Source organism: Muntiacus reevesi, chromosome 15, assembly GCF_963930625.1.
Source record: "Muntiacus reevesi chromosome 15, mMunRee1.1, whole genome shotgun sequence".
NCBI lineage: Eukaryota > Metazoa > Chordata > Mammalia > Artiodactyla > Cervidae > Muntiacus > Muntiacus reevesi.
This window is the reverse complement of record NC_089263.1, coordinates 57,966,546-57,990,382: the sequence shown is the minus strand read 5'-3', so window position 1 is coordinate 57,990,382 and position 23,837 is coordinate 57,966,546. Positions and strand designations below refer to the sequence as shown.

Genomic DNA, 23,837 nt, shown 5'->3' with positions numbered 1-23,837 from the left:
GAAACAATATGTGAGGAAATATTTGTTTTCTTAATATTTAACCAACAGGTTTTTGCTATGTTTTTGTGTTTTGAAAAATAAAAAAGGCTAAGGCATATACACAAAAACACGCCACACACATTTTATCCTATTTTAAGCGTCAATGTGTTTGAAACAGAACTCGAGAGTTGATTTTAGGTGTTACAAATAAACTTGAGTCCATAGCACTGATGAGTACTAAAATCCAGCACTCTACAGAAAACTGGAGGCGGTTCTGCCCAAAATCTAGTTCTCTATTCTGTAAAGACACAGAGCCCAAGAACTTCAGGAGGCATTTAAAAGATTAACCTTCAAAGGAAAGTTGCAGATCTGCTTTGCATATTTCAATATCCAACCTCCACAGTGAAAAACGCTTTGTGTGACAACTAAATACCCACATTGGAGAGCAAAGGGTAAAGTCTTTGTGTTGTCTCGGAGTGGCTCAAACCTGGTACAACCCTAACAATTTCTAGTATGTCTACATCCACCTGTACTATTATTTAGTTAATATTTTCTTCAGATCAACTCTTTGAAAAAACTCTAATACCTACTTTAGCCTTGTCCTAAGAGAAATTGCCAGTTTAATGTGCTATTTATATTCTGAATACATATTAAATAAGTGCTTAAAAATTTAAATAAAAGACCATCTAAAAACACTGTATAGGTTACAAGTCGTAAGGCATACCACCCTTAGAAAATCCAATCCGATTCCAATTTCTCTAATGAAGTCAATCTTGAAATTGTTTATGTTTAAATTCCAAGCTTTATTTCTAATGCAACTATAAAAAGTTCACATTTTAAAATTTCTAATCACTTAAAACTCTGAAGTGTTTGGTTTTCTGTACAAATATAACGCTACAAAAAATAAAAAACTTATAAGAAAAATAATCTCCTGTAAATGAACAATAAGTCATATGTATATATTTGACAGTATTTCCTTAAAGGAAGCCAGTCTATAAAATCTTTGATCATGCCACCATGCAGTAACTCTTTTCTTATCATACAGCTTGCACACTTAACTAACTCTCATGTAATCTTTCAAATACATATTTCATTTCTCACTGATATACTTACTGTTTTCTTCCATAATCCTTTCCCTTCTTTTTGTACCTCTCATTTCATATAGCAGGTGATTAATAAATGCTTGCGAAACTGAATAAAATCAATACAAACTAAAATCTTATGGTCACAACAAACTGTGTATTTGTATCAAGCAAGAAAAGACCTTTATTTTAAGTTGTGTATTTCCTTAAAAGTAAGGCTTTTGTCAGACATTTATACTCTGGAAAACATACAACAATTAAAAAGTGCAAACAAACTGCATGGGACAACTGAAAGGATAAAACCTTAAAATTGTTAAATTTTATAAATTAGGCTTTAATAAATTGTATAAAGTATTTATTTAATTAAAAAAAGTCTGCTTTTCAAACACATAGGTACTTCATTGTTACCCCCATTTCCATAAGACTCACATGAAAATAAAACACTTAATACAGAAAAAGAGGAAAAGGTCAAATTGAAAGGAGGAAAACCAAATGAAAGGAAGAAAAGAAAAGCCAGTTCACAGTATTTACTTCTGGACCCTCTTTCTGGTTTTTGAACCTTGAAGAGAAAACAAAGAGATTTAAATCATTAATCATTAATTTACAAAAGCAAAATAACAGATATATAGGTATTTCCATATACAGTTACTAATATTTAAAATCTAACTGACTACGATAAATTGTGGAGATGAAATTCACACACCAATTTATAACTTAATACCCTGAAAATCTCAGGAAATTGTGTCATTTTTTAGTGCGTCAAAAGACAAGCTAACAAAGTCCACCTTCTACTTTGAGGTCATATGAGAATGCATCCACTGGTAAAATATACCCCATTTACACTGGTCATGAACTATTTCTCCCCCAAATTTTTATTGCACAATTTAAAACATTAACTCCTAATATAAATTATACCAACGAGACAGGTGTTCCTTGGGGGAAAGCACTGAGTTGCATATTATGAAAAGCCAGGAATTTTGCCTAGATGCGTTGCTTTTTAAAGCCTGCTCCCTCTACTCTTCAGGCAGGAGAGCAGTGGGCTATTCTGAAATGCGAAGTCTTGTCCACTAGGGATTAAGTAGATCCCAACCCAGTCGCCTTCTAGAAAAGCATCACATCTGACACTGGCCTGCGTGCCTCCGGACAGCTCCTCGGCTGGGAGAAACCAGCGCTTCTTTACCCAGGGCACGCGGATCCGCCTCCCCAAGGAGACTCTGGGCCCCTACACCCGAGGCCCCTCCACCTCGAGCACAGCAGAGCACACAGCAGAGGCCAGAGGACGAGCCCGGCCCCATCGCAGCCGCCCGTGCTGGCGGGCGGAGTGTGCCTCCCAGGCCTCGGGCGGCCTTCCGCCAGGAGAGAGCAGCGGGACCGGGCGAGGGCGGCAAGGGGCCCACAAGTGATCAATGAGCGCACGGAACAACAAAGAGATCAATACTTCTTTTCTGAAGTGAACAAAACATCCTTTGAATCTGGGACAAAATATCTACCACACGTGTCTAATCACAGTTTCTAAAGGCTCTCTGATTATAGGTTTATTTAGGTACTTAATTGGAAGATCAGTTGGTTGTTTTTTTTTTTTTTAATTTTTCCAGGTTCTAGTTTCTATTCAGTTGCCATACATTTCAAATCATGCAAACTTCAATCTTATATAAATGCCTTTTTTTTCACCACCACTCATAGTGCTCAGCCTACATACTATGGTGGGCTTAAGAGTTTTTCTTCAATTTTTGTGATACAGGCTTCTTTTAAAAATATCCCATGGCAGATTTTTAGGTTTTTACTATAACAACTTTGAAATTAATTTTGCATAGAAAACTGAGACCGCTGTCATTGTCTGAAACTGGCATAATAGAATACCACAAAATCAAGGTCAAAGGGAATACATCTCCCTCAATAAAATCTGAATCTACTGCCACATTACAAAGGACACTAGAGTTAACAATTATAACTACTTTCTCATTAATGTCCTAATTTGACATTCTACTCTTAGATTAAATACCACTGCTGCTTATTCCCATTCAATTTGAAGTTTTTCATTGCAACTAAAAATGCCATCACCACCTGGAATTTATTCTATAATAAGTATTATGCAACTTAAGACACCTTGCTACAGGTATCAATCCAAAATGTTTCCTAATAATCAATTCTGACTGTTGCAGGAAAAAACCTATTTCTCCTCCAATCCCTTTAAAATATATACTCACTTTCTTAATATTTTACTATGGGTAAAAGGCCCAATCATAAGACTAATGTGTAAAATTTAATATTTGAAAACTTAAATATACAAGATTGGGATACTCTTCATGATGCAGAAGGGGAAAAAAAGTGGGAAATTTCTTTGCAAGGTGCCTTAGAAATATCTCTTCCTTTACTAGACCATAACTCTTCAAGGGGTAAACATGTCATGCTTTCCTCAAAGAACCTCAGGAATAGTCCAAAATTCAAGGTACTTCAAAAATACCATTACCAAGAGTAGGCTGTTGAGTAGTCTAGTGTATGAACAGTAGGGACAAAGTAGACTAGCCATAAATATCATGGCTATATTAACTAACTTTTAGTGCAATTCTGAAATATTGGCATGGTTTTGAAATGCCAGAATACATGTGGTTTTTTAAAGGTTTATCATTTTGTGGGGGAAAAAAATTACTTGCAGCAAATTACCAAATTTCCTCAATTGGTAAAAATTATGCCTTGCATAAAAATAAAAGGATTAGAGGCCTCTGTTCTTCCTGAAAACCACCCCGTCACCCCCTCTCTTTCTTCAAGAAAACCTACACAATACACATTTTGAAAGCTTTCAGAAAGTGTTCTTACACAATAGACCCCCAGCTAGTCAAAATGAGTTTAGGTGTATCAAGAAAATTATACACATTTTTAAAATGGTCTAAATAGATATTAAAGGAAAGTTGCTCCCATTTTGCTAGGCACAGCATTCTGAAAGATCACACAGTGAGAAAAATCTCTTACCATATTGTAAACCATAAATTGTGTTTGAAAATAAAATTGTTAATGAAGAAACTGACATTTCTAAAGCAGCTGTTAGAGGTAACCATTCTTGAAACATGTTTCTTACACAAAATCTTAAAGCTCTAGAAACACAGAATTCACTGAATCGTATTATGTATTTCTTTAAAAAATTCAAATGTAATAATGTGCCTTCTCCTTCAAGTTACTTTAAATTGATGAATACACATACATACATTTTCATGAACCCCTGGATGGTTTTTTTTTCTTTGCAAGAAGTAAGAACATGTTACTATCTCAGGTAAAATTTCTCTCATTTATGAATATTTAGATAGCAAAATACCTTAACCAGCCTTATATTTTAATGGAGAAAAAGAATTACAATGGGAAAATAACATTTAATTAAAGCAATTCAGAGTTTATATGAATAAAAGAGAATCTATTATCTTCACTTTTTTAACATCAAAAAAAATCTGGATTATTCTTAAATTAGTTATGGAGTCTATTCTCTTTTGTCATTAATAAATAAAACAAAGATACTAATATATTTTTTTTATAGTAAAAAGCCATCAGTATAAGGATCTTAAATTAAAATTTTAGGTATAAAAAACACTTTTCATAATTACAGTCAAACTGAAAATCAGCAACAAAACAAATATCTCAGACGTTCATTAAGCAAAGTTCAGAGAACTAACGATCCTCTGCATGAAGGGAGGCAGGAGGCTTCCCCGGCACAGCTAGGAACTGGCCTCGGTCTACATGGGTATCAACCTCACTACAACAACGCAGGCCCTCTCCTAAACTAAAACTGCCTGTTTTAAATGTAAGGGATTTCTTTAGGTAAAAATATTGCTCGATCATTATAAATGTTCCTTAATTTGGCTCCCAGTCACCACCATAGCTGTCGCCACTAGCCTCTGGCTGAGACATACTTCCCTGTGTTGCTCCCCGGGACTCCTCACTTCCTAGTAACAAAATGGACAAGACAGGGGAGGAGGGGGAAACAAAGGCAGGAGGGAATGGAAGACGGCGGCAGAAAGGTGAGAGGCACCGTTTCAAAGCCTTTAGCTTCCAGAGTGATGTTATACACTCCCTCTTCGGATGTCTCAAGAATTCTCTCGGGTAAGTTCAGATAAGCCTAAGGACGAACTACCCACAATGTACAATGAAGAAAATGGTGGTAAAATCAGGGTGAAGGTGCCTCTCTCTCAGTTTCTGCCGTCCACAAACACGCACCAGGGCTGCTTGTCAAAGGGAAGGGAAGACACAGCGCTGGCCTGGCTCTACAGGGCGCCGACACTTGATGGCATTTCCCCCAAATAAGCCTTTTCTTTCAGAAATCAGAAGCATTTCAGGGCCAACAAACTAACAAATAGAAGGCAGACAGAGAGGAGAGAGATTTGCGGGGGTGAAGAGTGGAGCCGTAGCCAGCTCTGAATCTCTCCTCAGCGGGGCAGGTAACCCACCTCCGCTGACCCCTGGACCATCCCGGTTCTCTAAGCCCCACAGGTGCACCGGCACACCACAGGCCGGTCACTGGCTAACAGACCCAGTGCAGCCTCGCCCTGCCCCGTGCAGGTGCCGCCTTGCTACGCTCACTTCTGCAAGCCACGCTTCCAGCCGTCACTTCTCAGCACCAGCGTGGAGCCTCTGAAGAAACGACTCTATACCTTGCTTCCTGCAAAGAGCTTGGCAAAGTGATGACTCGAGGCTTTAACTCCTTGCAGCCCAACTTGCTGACAGAAGAGCTGGCAGACTCGGGAGTAAGTCATGTACTAACCACCTCACCCGACATGCCCCTTCAAGCCCAGAGTTCTGTGGTTAAGTGTGGGGAGACGGACAGACAGCCGCCAGAGAAATAAGTGTTCTGGTCTCCAGGTCTACCCCTTTCCCAACATTCGGTCATGGAAATGCTCTGTGTCTTGGGCTCCGTGTCTGCAAAATGAGACCAACTCCTGCTCCCAACTTCAGGATTACTGGAAATTTGATGAGAATAAATAACAATGCACGAACAAGGGACAATCTGATAGATGGCGTATAAGACCTTCTCTTACCTTTTTTAAATTATACAATGAGAATGTATGACCCAAACAGTTAACCCTTTATTCAGTGGGAAGAAACCTGTGTTTATTATATAAGAACTAATAGACCATTCAACTTACGGGTTTGTGTAGCCTCTTCAGTCTGTTTATCCGAGCATTCCATATCTTCAACACTACATTCTACACTTTCCTCAGCTTCTTTCTTTCTCTTCTTACATATAAAAAATAAAAGAAAAAGAAATGTGGCATAATGGTTAAATAAATATACAAGCTTACCAGGTATTAGCATAGATGTATCTATACAGGATTGGGTGTGCCAAAACATACAGGAGTATACACACAACTTCATGGGTGGGGGTCACCTAAGGAAGGGGTGAGGGATGAGAGAAAATGCGGTAAAGAGAAACTTTACCCACACAGTCAGCCTGGGAATGGGCACATTTGCCATATCCTTTTTATGCTTCATGTAATTTATCATTGAAAGTCATGTTTTAGCCACCCTGGACTGATTATACAAAAACCCTTTTTGAAAGCAAAGTGTTCTACAAATTTGGTACCACGACTTGCTCAAGCCAATATTTACTTTCGCCATTTTACACTGTGTGTGCGGGGTCAGGGGTGAGTAAATTAGTTTAATAGGGAAATATATACCTGGCCCATGTATTGCATCAGTGGTTATACCCTATAAGTTGGACTTCCAATAAACGTGGTTTGTTTTTTTTTTTTTAAGTTTAAGAGGGCCTTAAACCTTACTGTAAAGGAAGAATCTTAAAAGTATACAGTGCTCCTAAAATCTCAGAAACAGGTTGGGATTTTTAATACTCTCTCAGGCCTTTCCTGTTTTCTATGTACTTTTCTAGTCAAGTGTTATTAATACTTAGGAGCTAATGCCTACATTCTCTCACCACCCATTCTTTCCAAATGTTGATATAACTTATTTTTCTTACTTTCTATCACAACTATAGTTTCTAACTAGTTCAATACTGTGTAAAACATTTTTAAATTCTTTTTTTTTACTTTCTTAATCTTATTTTTTATTGAAATACAGTTAAGTTACAATATTGTGTTAGTTTCAGGTATACAGAAAGTGATCTGGTTATCTTTTCTAAATGGAGGAAAATTATAATGTTGTGGTGGCCTCTGTTGCACATCAACACAAATCAGTCATAATTATATACATTTTTTATTATTTAGTCACTAAGTCATTAAGTGATTCTTCTGTGACCTCATGAACCGTAGCCCACGAGGCTCCTCTGCCCATGGGATTTTCCAGGAAAGAATACTGGAGTGGGTTGCCATTTCCTTCTCCAATCATATATATATATACATATACACACACACACACACATCCCCTCCCTAAAATTCGTAACATCTCTGTATGTAGGTATACCTATGGAAGGACATTAGTAATGAACCGAAAACTGTATTTTTCATACAGCTTTATCCCATGCAGTCTCAAATATAAATGTGTTGAAATCCACATCAGAACTCAGAGCTTCTCTCAGCTTCCTAAAGTAAGTTTGTAGCATTTAGAAAATCATCTGATACCTCCCAAATTTCTTGGATCACAACATATCAATGGGTCCTCATTTATATTTTCCTAACAATTAGTTTTTAGCTAAGCTTTGTTGAAAAAAGAATTCTCCCCGCTTTAGGCCACACTGTGCACACTCTGAGAGAACATAACGCCTGCTGACGGGCCACAGTTCTTCTTCCTAATGGCAGCCTTGGGCTCTGTTCCAGACACAGGAAAGCACGACTCTGTTCAAACGACAGCACCTTAAAACCGCCCAGTGGTCAGAGGTGCTGCTATCTACGCATCACAATTAATCCCACTGTCCCAAAACACGCTGAGGGTGGCTGTGGAAAGACGAGAACTCAGACATACCCGCCACAGTCCTGAAGAAAATGCGTCGCAAATATAAAAAGAATATCTTGACTAAACCTTAAGAAACTTTCAAAGTCATTCATTTAGCAGATTTGTATATGGAGGTATTGCTTCTCAAAAATTGCTGGAAGAGTGGCTGTAACTTCATATAACTGATGAGAGAAGGGGAGAGTGCCTTACATCCTTCTTTTCCAAAGTGTTGCTTCATGATTACCATCTAAACCCTGCTGGGCTGAACAGATTGGTTCGATAATTACATACAATAACTGCAGTGGGCAGGTAACCCTCAGCTGGCACAGGGCAGCTCCCCTGTGAGAACTTCCATATGCAAACTGCACTGATGGAGTGCATTAGGTACCTCTCTCCTGCCGGTGCACAGGCCTGATTAACGCCAGCCAAGACTCCAAGGTTAGCATGTCAGCAGATTTGTGATGCATTAGGCAGGAATAAACACAGACACTTTTGTTCGTTCGGACCAAAATTAAGGAGGAATATTTCAGTACTATGTTGCTTCCCATACGGGAGAGAATGCATTTTCCAGTTTTAGGAGGGCAGATTTTTAAATGCTCATTATAAAGGGAGCTATCCAGTACGTTCTACCCAAGAACCCAGTGCATTCATCTTGTTTTCAAGCTTATTTAATAAGTAGGAGCTTTCTTTATCCCCATGCAGGTAAATTACAGAGGCATGAAAATCAGACAGTATTCACCCCACAAAAGAAACACCTGTGTTTGAGCAGGATGCACTGGGGAAAGCACTGAATTTCATGAATCCACACTCCAGTTGGATGTCTCATGCCCACCTCTTCTGACAATGCATGAAGTGAGGATGGAAAGGACCAACAGTCTACAGACTAAGACCAATTAATGCAACAACAACCTTCACGTTAGAGAATATCTAAGTATGTTACTCATTTTACAAGGCAAATAGTAAACTTCCTGACAGTGTGCTGCCAGCTTCTTTCTCCTGATATCACCGAGTGCTTCACTGTGTCACCCGACAGCACCCTGGGCTTCAGAGAGCGCATTATTTGGTTCTCAGTGAACAGAAAGCAACTTCACAAAGTGTGCTGAGCTCTGACTTTGACATATTCCATATCAGGTCTCACAGGTCCCTTTCAAAACCAAAATATTGCAGGACATACAAGAGTAATTCATAAACTTAGGATAAACCTTTCTTTTAACTCAGCATGGCTAAAATATCTTTTAAAAATTAGGTTTATTTCAAAGGGCATGAATGCATACATTACACACTGTAATTCTGAAGTGCCTAGATATGCTAGGCTAAAACTTAATTAGCAGCTACTCACCTCTAATTTAAAAACAGGAAGACAAATCAGCTAGATGCACTGAACTGATAATTTACTAACAGTCTAAATGAATGAAGGCCAGTTACAGACTTAAAGCTGTTTTAAGGGAAAAGAGAAGAAAAGTCTTCAGAGACAAAAACCAAGGACCAATTCTTTGCACCCCAACTCAAACATCCAAAGATCACCTCTAAATACTTTCAGCAGCATCTAAGAGAAGCCAATCAGATTCATGGTTACAGCAAAGGAGATGCGTGCTCAAGGACTGTTGTCGGGCTCCCCCCCTTATTACAAAAGTCGTAAATGTTTATTATATGGGACTTCCCTGGTGGTACAGTGGATAAGAATCCACCTGTCAATGCAGGGGACACGGGTTTGATCCCTGGTTGGGGAAGATTCCACATGCTGCAGAGCAACTAAGGCCAAGTGCCACAACTACCGAGTCCGTGCTCTAGGGCCTGCGAGCCACAACTACTGAGCCCGTCTGCTGCAACTACTAAAACCGCGTGCCTACAGACTGCGCTCTGCAACAAGAGAAGCCATGACAATGAGAAGCCAGTGCATCGCAACTACAGAGTAGTCCCTGCTCGCTGCAACTAGAGAAAGTCCATGCACCGTGATGAAGACACAGTGCAATGAAATAGAAACATTTTTTTAAAAATTACTGTTCCCTCCCCTCCTCACAGGAAACCATATTTTAAAAAAGTGTTTATTATATAAACTTAGAATGCCCAGCTTAAAATGTTTAAATGTTTGGTATTGCACATGTGTCAAAGAACTCTATACACAAACATGACATTGCAACACACAGTTAATCTTATTGGACTTCTTTGATGAAGCCCACTGAAATCATCAGGCAAATGTAGACACTTAACAAATTACTATTATATTCCTTAATAGTAGCCAGAAATAGAATATTTGTTACTAGTGGTAACTAAAAGGAAAAAGACAGAATGTATCTTCTATGACCGTAAAGAAACCTATGTGCTACACCACAATATTTATAAAACCAGTGGATCTTCGTTAAATTTCACTATCTAGGCAGAAAAAACTAAGGCTGGGACAGAAGAAAGCTGGGAGAACCTGTTCTGTGTTTTGATCTGGTGGGGCTGAGACCAGGAGGACTCAGAGCTCGTGGTTCTTATCAGAACTTTCTTCCACAGGACTTCTTAGACTGACGTGATGGTTACCAATGCGGTGCTTTCACTGTAACAGACCCCTTCCTGGAGAGCCAGCGAGCACTTACATTCGTGTGTCCCTGACCAGCCGCTGCCCACGCTGCCCTCCCAGCCTGGACCCTCCTGGGGGCAAGAGCACCTGCCATTATGCATGTTACACACGCGCACGTATCCGGGGGTCTGCACCTGTTGAGCAACTAGTCCACCACTCCAATAAAAGCAAAGAGCTGACAACGCAAGCCCCTCAAAACCCATGTAAATGGACACTAAGTAGTTACAGAAATGTTTTGAGAAAAAGTAGGAAAAGATCAGACATAACGGAAGAGAAGAGATGAAAAGATGGGAGGTGGGTTAGGAAGTGAGTCAGTGACTGAAGTGAAGGGCAGATGAATGTAAAGAATGGTCTAAATGTTATAATACATCAAAGTGATTTATTATTTTAAATGAGTTTGTGTGTTACAGGCTGTGATAAGTATAAAACACGCTATAATTTCCTTCCATGGTAACCCTGATTCTACTGGAAAAGAAGCAGGAACCCCATCATGTATTTTCTAGGCACCTACTGCATGCCAGGCTTCCCTGGTAGCTGAGCTGGTAAAGAATCCACCTACAATGCAGGAGATCCCAGTTTGATTCCTGGGTTGGCAAGACCCCCTGGAGAAGGGACAGGCTACCCATTCCAATATTCTTGGGCTTCCCTGGTGCTCGGATGGAAACTACAGTAAAGAATCTACTGCAGTGTGGGAGACCTGGGTTTGATCTCTGGGTTGGGAAGATCCCCTGGAAGGCAGACATGGCAAACCCATTTTAGTATCCTTGCCTGGAGAATCCCCAGAGGAGCCTGGTGGGCTACAGTTCATGGGGTCACAAAGAATCGGACACGACTAAGCAACTAACACTTTCATTGATAAGAAAAGTCATTTCAGAGTCCCGTAAATGAGTCCAATGTAATCCCACATATATAGAATTTCACTCTGGAGAGTATTAATCCATTGGTAAAATGACACAGGCAACACCACATGGCCAAACCCTGATTTTCCTTACATGGCTAACAAAAGATGGAATATCTACGTCCTTCACCAGTTCAAGCTACCACACTTCTTATGCCAAGAAGAATGAAGCACTGCCTGTAATTATATGAAAATGGTGCAGCAAAGATCATTGCTAACTCATGAGTTAGCAAATAAAACCAATGCAGCTGTAAACTCTGTCAGAATAAATAAACAAGTGAAAACTTTGCATCTAGATGGCAAACACACGCGATTGCAACACATTTTTTCACAAAAATCACTTTCACAAAGTAGGCATAAACGTCCACTTGCTTATCTGGAGCAGATGTGTGTTACTTCTGAAGACCTAGAAACAAGCTGCTTTAGGGACCTACTGTCATCCACGCTTCTGGGAAATACTGAGCCACTGAGCAGATAACGAGCTGAAGAACAAGCTGAATCTGATCACGTGATCTTCAGGAATATTACGTAACTGAGAACTTACTCTCATCAAGGAGTAACGGCAATCACAGCCTGGCAAGATCTCCCAATGCAAGCACTTTGGGAAACAGTAAATCCATCTCCCACCGTGCTGGCAACAGTGTCTTTCTGAGACTCTGTCTTCACTCACATCACAACCACCACAAATGTGATCGAACTTGTGATCACTGAACAACTGAGAGTTGTGTCCAGACATTCAACAAGCTGAGGTCTAAAGACTAACGCATGACAGCACTCTCTTCTGTATTGGAATCAATATGACCTGAGGCTTCCATGGCCTGTACCATTAATGTCAAAACCTCCAGCAAAGTCACGGTGTTTCAAGGGCAACTTACAGGGAGAGGCAAATGCATAGCTAGTCATGCTTTAATTGTCTTTAATATTTTATATCTAAAACCACTAGGAGATTTTCAAGTGCCTTGAGTTCCTATGAGGAAAAAAACTATATAAATGCATAATAATAATAATTAATGGTTGTATGGCTCTGGACAATTCATCTAACTTCTGATTTTCACTTCCATCATTTGAAAGCAGATATATCTCATATCAGTGCTGTAAAGTATATGCAAGATAACGTAAAAGTACGGACAGACTACAGAGTACTACATAAATGTTCCAAGGAGACCCACGGTTGATATAACCAGCACTGAGCACTCTCAGGTCCCCTGGGTAAATTTCAAACTAAGAATTAAAAGCACAAGACTCTGAAACTGTAATATTGCAAACTAAAGGGGCCAATATTTATAAAAATACATATTTCAATGAAAACCAAACCCTCTCTATGTACTGGTGGGGAATTAAACACTCTCAAGGCATTCATGAACAAGTTTCTTAATGATAAACCAGGCTGCATTAGCGTTCCAATTAAAAACAGACTGACCTCCCCCCAATACATCTATGCCACAACATTTCTAATCCCTAAACAACATGGGTGAATACAGAATCCTCTGACATCAGAAGTCCTCTGCTTTACATCAACTGCCTTGGTCCTTTAGTATCAATCAACAGCTTTAGGGAAGAAAGTTAACTTTAAACTCATTAATTTAACCATTTTTAACATGAGTGAGTTATGGAGCTCCATTTTGGAACCTTTATTTCACAGTATTATTATCTTGTCTTTGTTGCAAAATCAACTTCTACCCATTCCCCATTATCTACTATTCCAAACAATCAACTTGAACACACATACTCACCAAGTCAATGTAAGCCAGTCTTCATTCACATCTGCCCGATATACTTAATTGCATAAACTGAACTTTAATGATATATGATCTTAGTTCAAAAGGTGTTGAACGATTCAAATAAAAATTATTTCATTTGAATCTTTATTTTCTTGACATACAGACACCAGAAAGACTTGAGAAAATGTAGTCAGTGAAACAACAGCATTAATGTTGCAGTTAACATTTACTGATTAATTTATCATGTGTTCAGCATTGTTCTAAGCAATTTCTAAATCTCATTTAATCCACACAACAATCTTATGAGCAAGATAGGCAATATTATTATTTCCACAGAAAGATAACGTAAAAAACTCATCCCTTATTAAAAATAAATTCACACAAATGTTTAACATAATTACTAAAAACTAGTCATGATATCACAGAAAAATGGAATCTTAGTCTAATATTGTCTTTTGAGATCTAAGTTTTGAACATATCTTATAAGCATATCTGTTTATTACGTCCAAAAATAAATCTCCCTACATACCATTCAAAGCAGTTATATGATGCCAAATTTCCTTTTTTTATCTCTTCCATAAAAATCAAAACATGGCATGTATGAATAACTGTCTATGAATACAAACTGGTCATGAGGCTGATAAGTGCTATTATTTAAAGTCTTAGACTTAAATGCCCAATATCTGCTTTGTCTATTCGCAAAAGGAATGCTTTCCACACGGAAGCTACTAAGATACTCAAATTTTGGTTGGCAGTGGTTCTCAGTTATGCCTGCACAAGATAATCACCTAAAATTCCTGAGGCCTAGGTCCACTCCCATAGCTTTTGGTTTAATTGGTCTGGGGTGTAAGCCAGGCAGTGAAATTCTTAAAAGCTCCCAGGTGATTTTAATATGCAGTCAAGGAGGCCACTCCCTGCCTTTTCATTTCCATTAGAATCACCTGAGGTACCTGTGGTACGGTGCCCTCCCAGATCATAGCATGCAGTACATTGCTGGAGACTCCACTGCGAAAGAAAACATAGTCCTCCCCTCAAAAAGAAAACCTGTAAAGTAAACCAGAGGCTCAAAAGATTTTAATGATTAAAGAAATGAGAGATGAAAATTTAAAAAAAAAGAAATAATGAGGAAACCAGATAGCTAATAAGCAGAAAAATAATCATTATAGAATTTGTAAGTATATTAGAAATTTCAAAAACCACAGAGCTGACAACTAAATGACATGAAGAAAAGGCTGGGATGATTACAGATGATGCAAAAGAAACAGACCAAGAATTAAGTAAGCAGTTAGACATGGAAGATGCGTATATTCTTACACAGTCAGATGCAACTACAAACATCACTGAGGTAAGTGGAAGAACACCTAAATAAGTATAGAGGTATACCATATTCATGGAACAGAAAAGAATATTGTGAAGATGTCAGTTTTTCCCAAAAGTCAATGCAATCTCAATCAAAATCCCAGAAGTATTTTTGTGGAAATTAGTAAAATTTATAGGTACAGTCAAAGGGCCAAAAATAGAAAGACAATTTCAAAGAAGAACAAATCTGTAGAAGTTAACTATCAAATATTACCACAAAGCAGTAGTCCAAGCACTGTGGCACTGAGACAGGCAGAAGAGCAGCCCAGTGGCAGGGAACAGAGCCTCTAGACGCCAATTCAAACACGGGTGGCCCCCTGAGAACCAGCTTCCTGCTCGAGGGACATGATGATCTTTTCAGCAAACGGTTCAGATCAGCTAGACAACCAGAGGGTAAACAAACACCAATCCACAGCATTCACAAAATCAAACTTTGTTAAATTACGGACCAGAGCAAAAAAGACAAAATAAAATTTCTTGACAAAATAATGATTGTGAAGTAAACAAAATCTTTCTAGACTAGAATACACAAAGCACTAGCCATAAACAAATGTGCACACAAAAAAATCCTCTGATAAATTAGGCTTCATTAAAGTTAAGAACGTTTGTTCATCAAAAGATGTTAAGAGATATTAAGAGAGTGAAAAGAAAAACCACAGACTGTAAAAAAATGTGCAATACGTATATTGTGTATATACAAAGTACTTAACTCAGCAAATCAAAGAAAAGCAGACAACCCAGACATATTTTAATGGACGTGAAATGCACTTCACAAAAAAAAAGGTTAATCAAGACTGATGTGCACATGAAAAGGTGTTCAAAATCAATATTCCCAAGGATATTAAATTAAAACCATAAAGAAATACTAGTGAACATCTACCAAAGTAGATAAAATTAACATAATGCAATTACTAGTGTCAGTGAGCAACTGAGACCCTCCCAAACTGCTGGTGGCAGAGCAGAGTGGAAGAGCCCTGGCAGGATCTGCTAAAGCCACTGAGCATACAAAACCCTACGCCCTGGCAACTCTACTGTGTACACACCCAACCTGAATAGATTATACGTGTTTCCTAAAAGAATTTATGAGTGCTTTTAACAGTATAACTGCAAACACCAAAAACTGGAAACAATGCACACATCCATGAACAGCAGCAGAAACAAATGAACCATCATACAGTCATATAACACAGTGCTATACAGGAACAAAAACCAAAAGACTCTTGCTACTTGCAACAGCACAGAAATTTGAAATACAAATGAATCAAAGACTCAAAAGTGTACAATACAAAACATACGGTGCTACTGCTAAGTTTTTTAAAATAGCAAAATGAATTCACAATGTTAGAAGTCATAATGTTGGTAATGCTTAAGGAAGGGGTACACGGCTGAGAGAGATTTTAATGAATGACCCACATCTTGATTTAGGGGACATTTATATGCATGTGTTCACTTTTGTGAAGTTCAAATTTCCCACTGATCTGTGCACTGTGCTGCACAGACAGGGCTCCCCTGGTGGCTCAGCTGGAGAAGAATCCACCCACAATGCGGGAGCCCTGGGTTCCATCCTGAGTTGTAAAGATCCCCTGGAGAAGGGAAAGGCTACCCACTCCAGTATTCCGGCCTGGAGAATTCCATGGACTGTATAGTCCATGCGGGCACAAAAAGTCAGATACGACTGAATGACTTTCACTGCACAGATATCATAATCTCACTTATTTTTAATGGATTTTTAAAAAAACTAGGGACAAAGATACTTGACAAAATCCAAATAAGACAATATTCAAAGTAAAGAAATCAATAATGGGATTTATTGATATAATGGGATTTATTGATTTATCAACGACAGAAATGGTATGGACCTAAGGGAAGCAAAAGATATTAAGAAGAGGTGGCAAGAATACACAGAAGAACTATACAAAAAAGATCTTAATGACCCAGATAACCAAGACAGTGTGATCACTCACCTCGAGCCAGACCAGACATCTTGGAATGCGAAGTCAAATGGGACTTAGGAAATATCACGATGAACAAAGCTAGGGAAGGTTATGGAATTCCAGTTGAGCTATTTCAAATCCTAAAAGGTGATGCTGTGAAAGTGCTGCACACAATATGCCAGCAAATTTGGAAAACTCAGCAGGGGCCACAGCACTGGAAAAGGTCAGTTTTCATTCCAATCCCAAAAAAGGGCAATGCCAATGAATGTTCAAACTACTGTACAAATGCACTCATTTCACACGCCAGCAAAGTAATGCTCAAAATTCATCAAGCTAAGCGTCAACAGTACATGAACTGAGAACTTTCAGATGTGAAAGCTGGATTTAGAAAAGGCAGAGGAAACAGAGATCAAATTGCCAACATCTGTTGGATCATAGAAAAAGCAGAGAATTCCAGCAGAATATCTACTTCTGCTTCATTGACTATGCTAAAGCCTTTGACTGTGTGGATCACAACAAACTGGAAAATTCTTAAAGAGATGGGAATACCAGACCATGTGACCTGCCTCCTGAGAAATCTGTATTCAGGTCAAGAAGCAATAGTTAGAACTGGACATGGAACAACAAACTGGTTCCAAATCAGGAAAGGAGTATGTCAAGGCTGTATATTGTCACCCTGTTTATTTAACTTATATGCAGTATACATCATGAGAAATGCTAGACTGGATGAAGCACAAGCTGGAATCAAGATTGCTGGGAGAAATATCAACAACCTCAGATATGCAGATGATACCACTCTTATGGCAGAAAGTGAAGAACTAAAGAGCCTCCTGATGAAAGTGAAAGAGAAGAATGAAAAAATTGGCTTAAAACTCGACATTCAGAAAACTAGGATCACGGCATCTGGTCCGACCACTTCATGGCAAATAGATGGGGAAACCATGGAAATGGTGACAGACTTTATTTTCTTGGGCTTCCAAATCACTGCAGATGGTGACTGCAGCCATGAAATGAAAAGACACTTGCTCTTTGGAAGAAAAGTTATCAGAACAAACCTAGACTGCATATTAAAGAGCAAAGACCTTACTTTGCTGACAAAGGTCCATCTAGTCAAAGCTTTGGTTTTACCAGTAGTCATGTGTGGATGTGAGAGTTGAACCATAAAGAAGGCTGAGCACTGAAGAATTGATGCTTCTGAACTGTGGTGCTGGAGAAGACTCTTGAGAGTCCCTTGAACAGCAAGGAGATGAAATCAGTCAATCCTAAAGAAAATCATTCCTGAATATTCACTGCAAAGACTGATGCTGAAATTGAAGCTCCAATACATTGGCCACCTGATGTGAAGAACTGACTCCTTAGAAAAGACCCTGGCGCTGGAAAAAACAGAAGGGATGAGGAAAAGGAGACAACAGAGGATGAGGTGGTTGGATGGCATCACCGACTGAATGGACTTGAGTTTGAGCAAGGTCTGGGAGTTGGTGATGAACAGGGAAGTCTGGCGTGCTGCTGCCTATGAGGTTGCAAAGAGCTGGACACGACTCAGTGACTGAACTGAATGGCATTTATAGGAAAAGGAATTCTTAGTAAACACCAAATCCATTTAGATATAGCTTTAAGAGCAAACTACCATTAAAAACCAAAGAAATGTATCAACTGCAACAATCTAAATTTATATAGTTAAAATACAGTTTCTGCTATTCGTCTGCCTACAGTGCGGGAGACCCGGGTTCAATCCCTGGGTCGGGAAGATCTCCTGGAGAAGGAAATGGCAACCCTCTCCAGTATCCTTGCCTGGAAAATCCCATGGATGGAGAAGCCTGGTAGGCCCCAGTTCATGGGGTCGCAAAGAGCTGGACACGACTGAGCAACTTCACTTTCTGCTATTCTATCATACAAAAACAGCTAGACAGACCTTCACCAAATTTAGATGGTATATTTGGAGCAATCTGACTTCAATTTTAGGCTACACGGTGTAAATTTAATGATGCTGAGGTGTGGTCACCTCAAAGAGACAGGAAGTTGTCCACAAGAGCAGCTGCAGACCACTGATGGGAGCTTGAAGACCTTTTTTTGCTCTAGTTCAGTTCTCCGTACCATGTTCCAGGCTGAGTGCCAGCAGGAATTTATTATTTCTTTAACAATGGTTAATGATTTTTCAGAGGAACTATGGAAAGGTCAACTAGCATAACATAACTTAGAAAAACAAAAAATTGGAAACTAGAAAAAAGGGTACTTGGACATCATGTACAGGGAGCAACAATATAATATTGCTTGGAAAAAAAAAAATACAAATTGCAGGGCCATGCTCTAGACCTAGTCAGCAGATCTCCAGGGATGAGACTCAAGAGATTCTAATGAACAGCTCTTTTCGTTGGCTTGGACAAGCAACTTAATCAAAACCTTATAAAAAAAAAAATAGCTAATCGAGGTATTAATGTCTTTTAACTTGCTGAGTTCTTTCCAGTAAATTAAGCTGTTCTAAACCCAGATGGGACAGGGAGAAATTCTTTAAGGACAGAACTACATGTTATTGATCCCTGTAGCCCCAGGGACCTAGCCAAGATCAGGTACATAAATTAGACCTTACACGTAATTGCTGAACAGTGATTTTAAGAGTACACAGTGAATCCAATAACTGTTGGAACTATACTGACAGATTCTAAGTGTCAAGTTCTAATCAACAGTTGAAATCTTTGGCTGCAGTACTTTTTAAGGAGAAACTAATACTTAGTATCTTTCTACTTCAGCTTTATGTCAAACCCAAATTCTGTTCTTTAAATAGTACCCTTAGGTTACTGAGACCAAAAACAGTTCCAAGTGGATACATTCATGTTTCACTAGTTTCCAAATATACTGTACCACAATCAAGCATGGCTGTAAAAAACTAGATAGAAGCCTTGCTTCATTTCACTGCTGATCAATTTTTACAGATTTTTTTTTTAAACCCTTATCTCTTAGGAATATAAAGAGAAATATACATAGAACTGGTTAAACTCATCCCTTTCAGAGATTTAAGTGTCCTAAATACAAAGAATGTACACTTTTATTTAAGTGTTTAAAAAAACTATGACAGAGGAAAAGAATAAATAAATATGCAATTATAAGGATTAATACAGTTTCTATGACGAAGCATTATACTCAACTCTGAAATTCTCTGAAATTCTGAAAACCAAAGCAAAAAAAGAAAAGAGGAATTTCAACTAAATACACATTCCTAAAAAAAGAGATGGGATATACTAATTTCTCAGAGAAGAAAGCTTTCTCTTGTTGGAAGTCCTCAGACTCAAAAGTTGGATGAAGCTCTGCTTTTATCTGTTTTAGATGTGGTATATTTACAATTTATTTGAAGAAAGTGTTCTGATGCTTAAAAACAAAAAATAACTCTTTCACTTTACAAATAAAAAACAAAAGGCTAACAAAATCAACAATTAATCTACAGTTAAATGCCTAACAAGCAGCTTCAGGATCTTACCTAATCTTAACTTTGACTAATTTCTTTTTAATACAAAAACAGTCCCGTGCCAGTTCTGAGGTGGGGGGGTGGGGGGAAAGGCAGCAAGCCAATGAAGGAAACCTAACAGTTCGGCTTTTTATTCATGTTCTTCCCCTAAATGAAGCTTTATTCATGGAGGGGATGATCTAACAAGAAATTTCCAGCTTTCTGAACTATCCAAGGACACAAGAGAATTATAAGGTCACAGATGTTAGCTCTGCAGCAGACTGACCTATTCAGCTGTAAAGTCAGCCAACCTGGGGAAACGAAATTTTCTCCAGCATGTAGTTACAAACAACAGTGATTTGCAAAGGGAAGGGAGATGGCACTGGACAAGTTCTCAGGACAACAGAGATCTTTATTTTTCAATCAGCAAAATTTTAGAGCAAAACACTACAGAAGCCAGCTATAAATATTAATGCACAAAAATCTGTCCTGAGCAAGATGTGAGCTGTATATTTATACATATATGCAAGTTCTAAGTTTACCACTTTCCTGAAAAATTCCACTCAGCCTTCAATTTATCCTCTTCACATAAAACTGGATATGGTTTTCCTCGTGGTCATTGACCACAAAAATGGAGTAGGTGCAATTGAGACAAAATTTATGAAAGCAAGAAGATGTATACATAGATGTATATGTATAATTCCAGATTCTGTGATGAAATTATAAAGAAATCTACTATTAGCCAAAAAAGTCAAATTTATGATCCAATTTCAAAATTCCTATCTCCTCTGTAAATTAAAAAAATTATGAAAGACTTAATATGCTGCTTATTTTAAAGGGAGAAAATCTGTTTTTAACTCTTTATCTCATAGTTTGCAATATAAGTCTTCCAAAAAATCTACTGGAATATACAGTTAATGATAATTAAAAGTCAATAATGTAAAAACATCTTTTTCTTCTAAAAGTAGTCTTCCTTTTTCATATAAAACTAACACAATTTCAGATTAAAAAAGGACAAAGTTAATCAATAATTATTAAAAATAACCAGTAAGATAATGCATACCTTAAAATCTAAATTTTAAAATACCAGAGGTTATCTACAAGTCTGTACAATACTTCTGCTAAGTTGCTTCAGTCGTGTCCGACTCTTTGCAACCTCAAGGACTGTTGCCTGCCAGGCTCCTCTATCCATGGGATTCTCCAGGCAAGAATACTGGCATGGGTTGCCGTTTCGTTCTCCAATTAAAATTAACAATACTTCTACCATAGGTTTATTATTTAACATTTCTTCCCAAAAAATTAATCCTCTTATATACATACACACAGCTTTATGAAGTGACATTTCTGTAAAGAGCAAAATAATGTTCAAATGGGAAATATACCACACCAACAGATAAGGAAACTTTCAAATGTAATTTTCAAATGATAATTTTCCAAAACCAATTTTCAAATGGCAAATACTTGGACCACACCAATGAACAAGGAAAAAGTGAAACATGGGATCAACCAAAAGGGGTAACATGGCAGAAAAGGACAGACAGTATGTGAATTGAACACCCCCCCCACCCCAAAATTCCCCTGCTAGATATTAGTTTCCCAAGTTAGAATTTTTTAGGGAATTTCTTAACTTGCTACCAGACATAAGAAATACATACTCCTTTTTCTAAAACCTTCTATGTATTTTTCCATATCATAGAGTTTGCTTTTATGTAATGATGATAAATATTTAACTGCAGAGCAATCTGCTATTTTCTTTACTGAGCTACTGATTTACTTGTCTATATTTGTTGCAAACAGTTACAGGAAACCCAAAAGAAAATTCAATAACAAAACTCACCTTTGCCACTGGTTTTGCTTTCAAACTTCCATTCTCCATAATAGTGAGGTCCAGCTTGCCATCATCCTTGCTTCCTATAGCTTTCAGTCCTTGCAAAAGAATATCTCGTAGCTTTTGATAAAGAGGTTTTTCAACATAATCCAGTAATTTCACTGTTTCCATGTACTTAGCAATTTCATCTAAAAGAATGACAATTATTTTCTAGTTTTTATCATAAATACAGCATACTTATCTCTTCTAAGAAAATGATCCACAACTACAGTAACATTAGAATGCAAATATACAGCTTGTTAAATATGTCTTTCTATCACGTCTTCATTGAAAGTATGCTTTTGAATTCAGGAATTGTCAGATAAGTCAAATAAAAAAATGTATTTTTAGATACAGTGCAAAAAATATCTTTTAATTGTGACAGTAAGAAAGAAGACAAGCTTAAAATTTTAATATATATAAAAATAATTACTAATATAATTTTAAAACTACCTTTTAAAAGGACCTAGAATAAATATTATGAAGTAAAATGTGCTTAAGTACAATAAATATCATAGCCAGAATTTTTTTTTTTTTTTTTTTTTGCCACAGAAGCCATTAGTTCTAGAGAATACAGCTGCATTTTTTGGGTAAATGAAAAATGAAACACAAAAAACAGGTTGAAAAAGAGAAACACAAGCAAGGCCTGGTTGTCCCATAAAAGAGAAAAAGTAACTTGTGAATGATAAAAGGTCTACTGTACACTGAGGCAGAACCAAACCCATAAAAAGAAATCTTACTAGTCAAGATCAACACCTCTCAACACCCATCTAAAAATCCATCTTTGGGTTAATAACTCATATGTGTATATGCCCAGTACAACCTTTCCACCTACCTCCAGACTTGTAGATCCACTGACTTCCACTGACTCATATACTGGCTCTGTAACTGGCATCTCACATCCCAACCAAATCCAAACTCCTGACCAACCCCTAAAACCTGCTCACACTGTGGTTTTCTCTGTTTCAATTATAGAAAATCCCATTCTCCCAGTTCCTCAAATCCTCTTCCCACATCCAATAAATCAAGAGATCATGTCAGTGCTACACACACATTCATTCATTCAGACATTTTAAGTATCCACCACATGTCAAGCATGATTCTAAATACTTGGGTACCTGAGAAAAAAGAAATGAAAATCCATCCTTTCAACTTTCTTAATCTGATAAAGGGGATCTACAGAAAACCTAAAGCAAACATCACCAAGTGTAGTAAAATACTGAAGACCTCCCTCTGAGAGAAGAAACCAGCAAGGACGTCCATCTGCACCACGCCTGTGCTGCCTGAAAGTCCTGCAGTTTCCAGCTGGTCCAGTAAGGCAAGGAAACAGACAGCAGGCACTGAGCGGAATGGAAGATGTAGAAGTTTATTCACAGGCACGCGAGTGTCTGCAGAAAATCCTAAGAAATCTACCAAAAAACTTCTAACCAGTGTGTAAATTTAACAAGATCACAGGATATAAAGTATTTAAAAACCTATTTTTCTTCTATACACCAGCAACAAGCAATTAGAAAAGTAATAAAAACATATCACATACAACAGCATCAAAAAGCATCAAATACCTACAATATCATGAAAGATGGGCAAGATTTTTTCCAAATGAAAACTATAAAACACAGGTGAGAGAAACTGACACCAAATTAAATGGAAGCTATAAAGTATCGATTGTATAAAGATGCCAATGCTCCCCATTTAGTCGACAGAGTCCCCGCGATCCCACTCAAAACTTCAGCACATTGCAGAGGGAGAGGATATGTGTGGGAACTGAGAAGGTGATTCTAAAGTGTACAAATATACAAAGGATCAAGCAAAACAGCAAAGTCAAGTTTAAAGAAGAAAAGGTGCCAGAGGACTTAAACTACCAGATAAAGCTATAGTAATTAAGACAGTGTGGCAAACAGACTCACAGATCCGCACATGAAACACAAAGGGGGCATCACAGAGCAAGGCTGGTCTTTCCAAGAAACGCCACTGTTAACTATGCGAGGTGATAGGGGTGTTAAATCAGGTTCATCTTAGCAGTCACTCGCCAGTCTACATGTACAGGCAGATCTTGGAGGACATCGCAGGTGAGCTCAAGACTGCCGCAATTAAGCAAGTATCACAATAAAGCAAGTCACGGTAC

General features: G+C 38.1%; 1 protein-coding gene across 6 annotated transcripts in view; it reads right to left on the bottom strand.

Annotated features, from left to right (window-relative positions):
- Nucleotides 1-1,221: 1,221 nt before the first annotated feature.
- The window catches only part of VRK1 (VRK serine/threonine kinase 1), a 79,359-nt gene continuing 56,743 nt past the window's right edge, over nucleotides 1,222-23,837 (bottom strand). For 5 of the 6 annotated variants that reach the window (XM_065906618.1, XM_065906621.1, XM_065906616.1 and 2 more), the window contains 3 exons: nucleotides 21,683-21,861; nucleotides 6,191-6,281; nucleotides 1,222-1,620 (listed from right to left, as the gene is read on the bottom strand). In XM_065906618.1, coding sequence (XP_065762690.1) covers nucleotides 1,589-1,620; nucleotides 6,191-6,281; nucleotides 21,683-21,861 — 302 coding nt within the window. In that variant the 3' untranslated portion in view covers nucleotides 1,222-1,588. The remainder of the gene's footprint in view (nucleotides 1,621-6,190; nucleotides 6,282-21,682; nucleotides 21,862-23,837) is intronic. The other variant, XM_065906617.1, reaches the window with a different exon arrangement.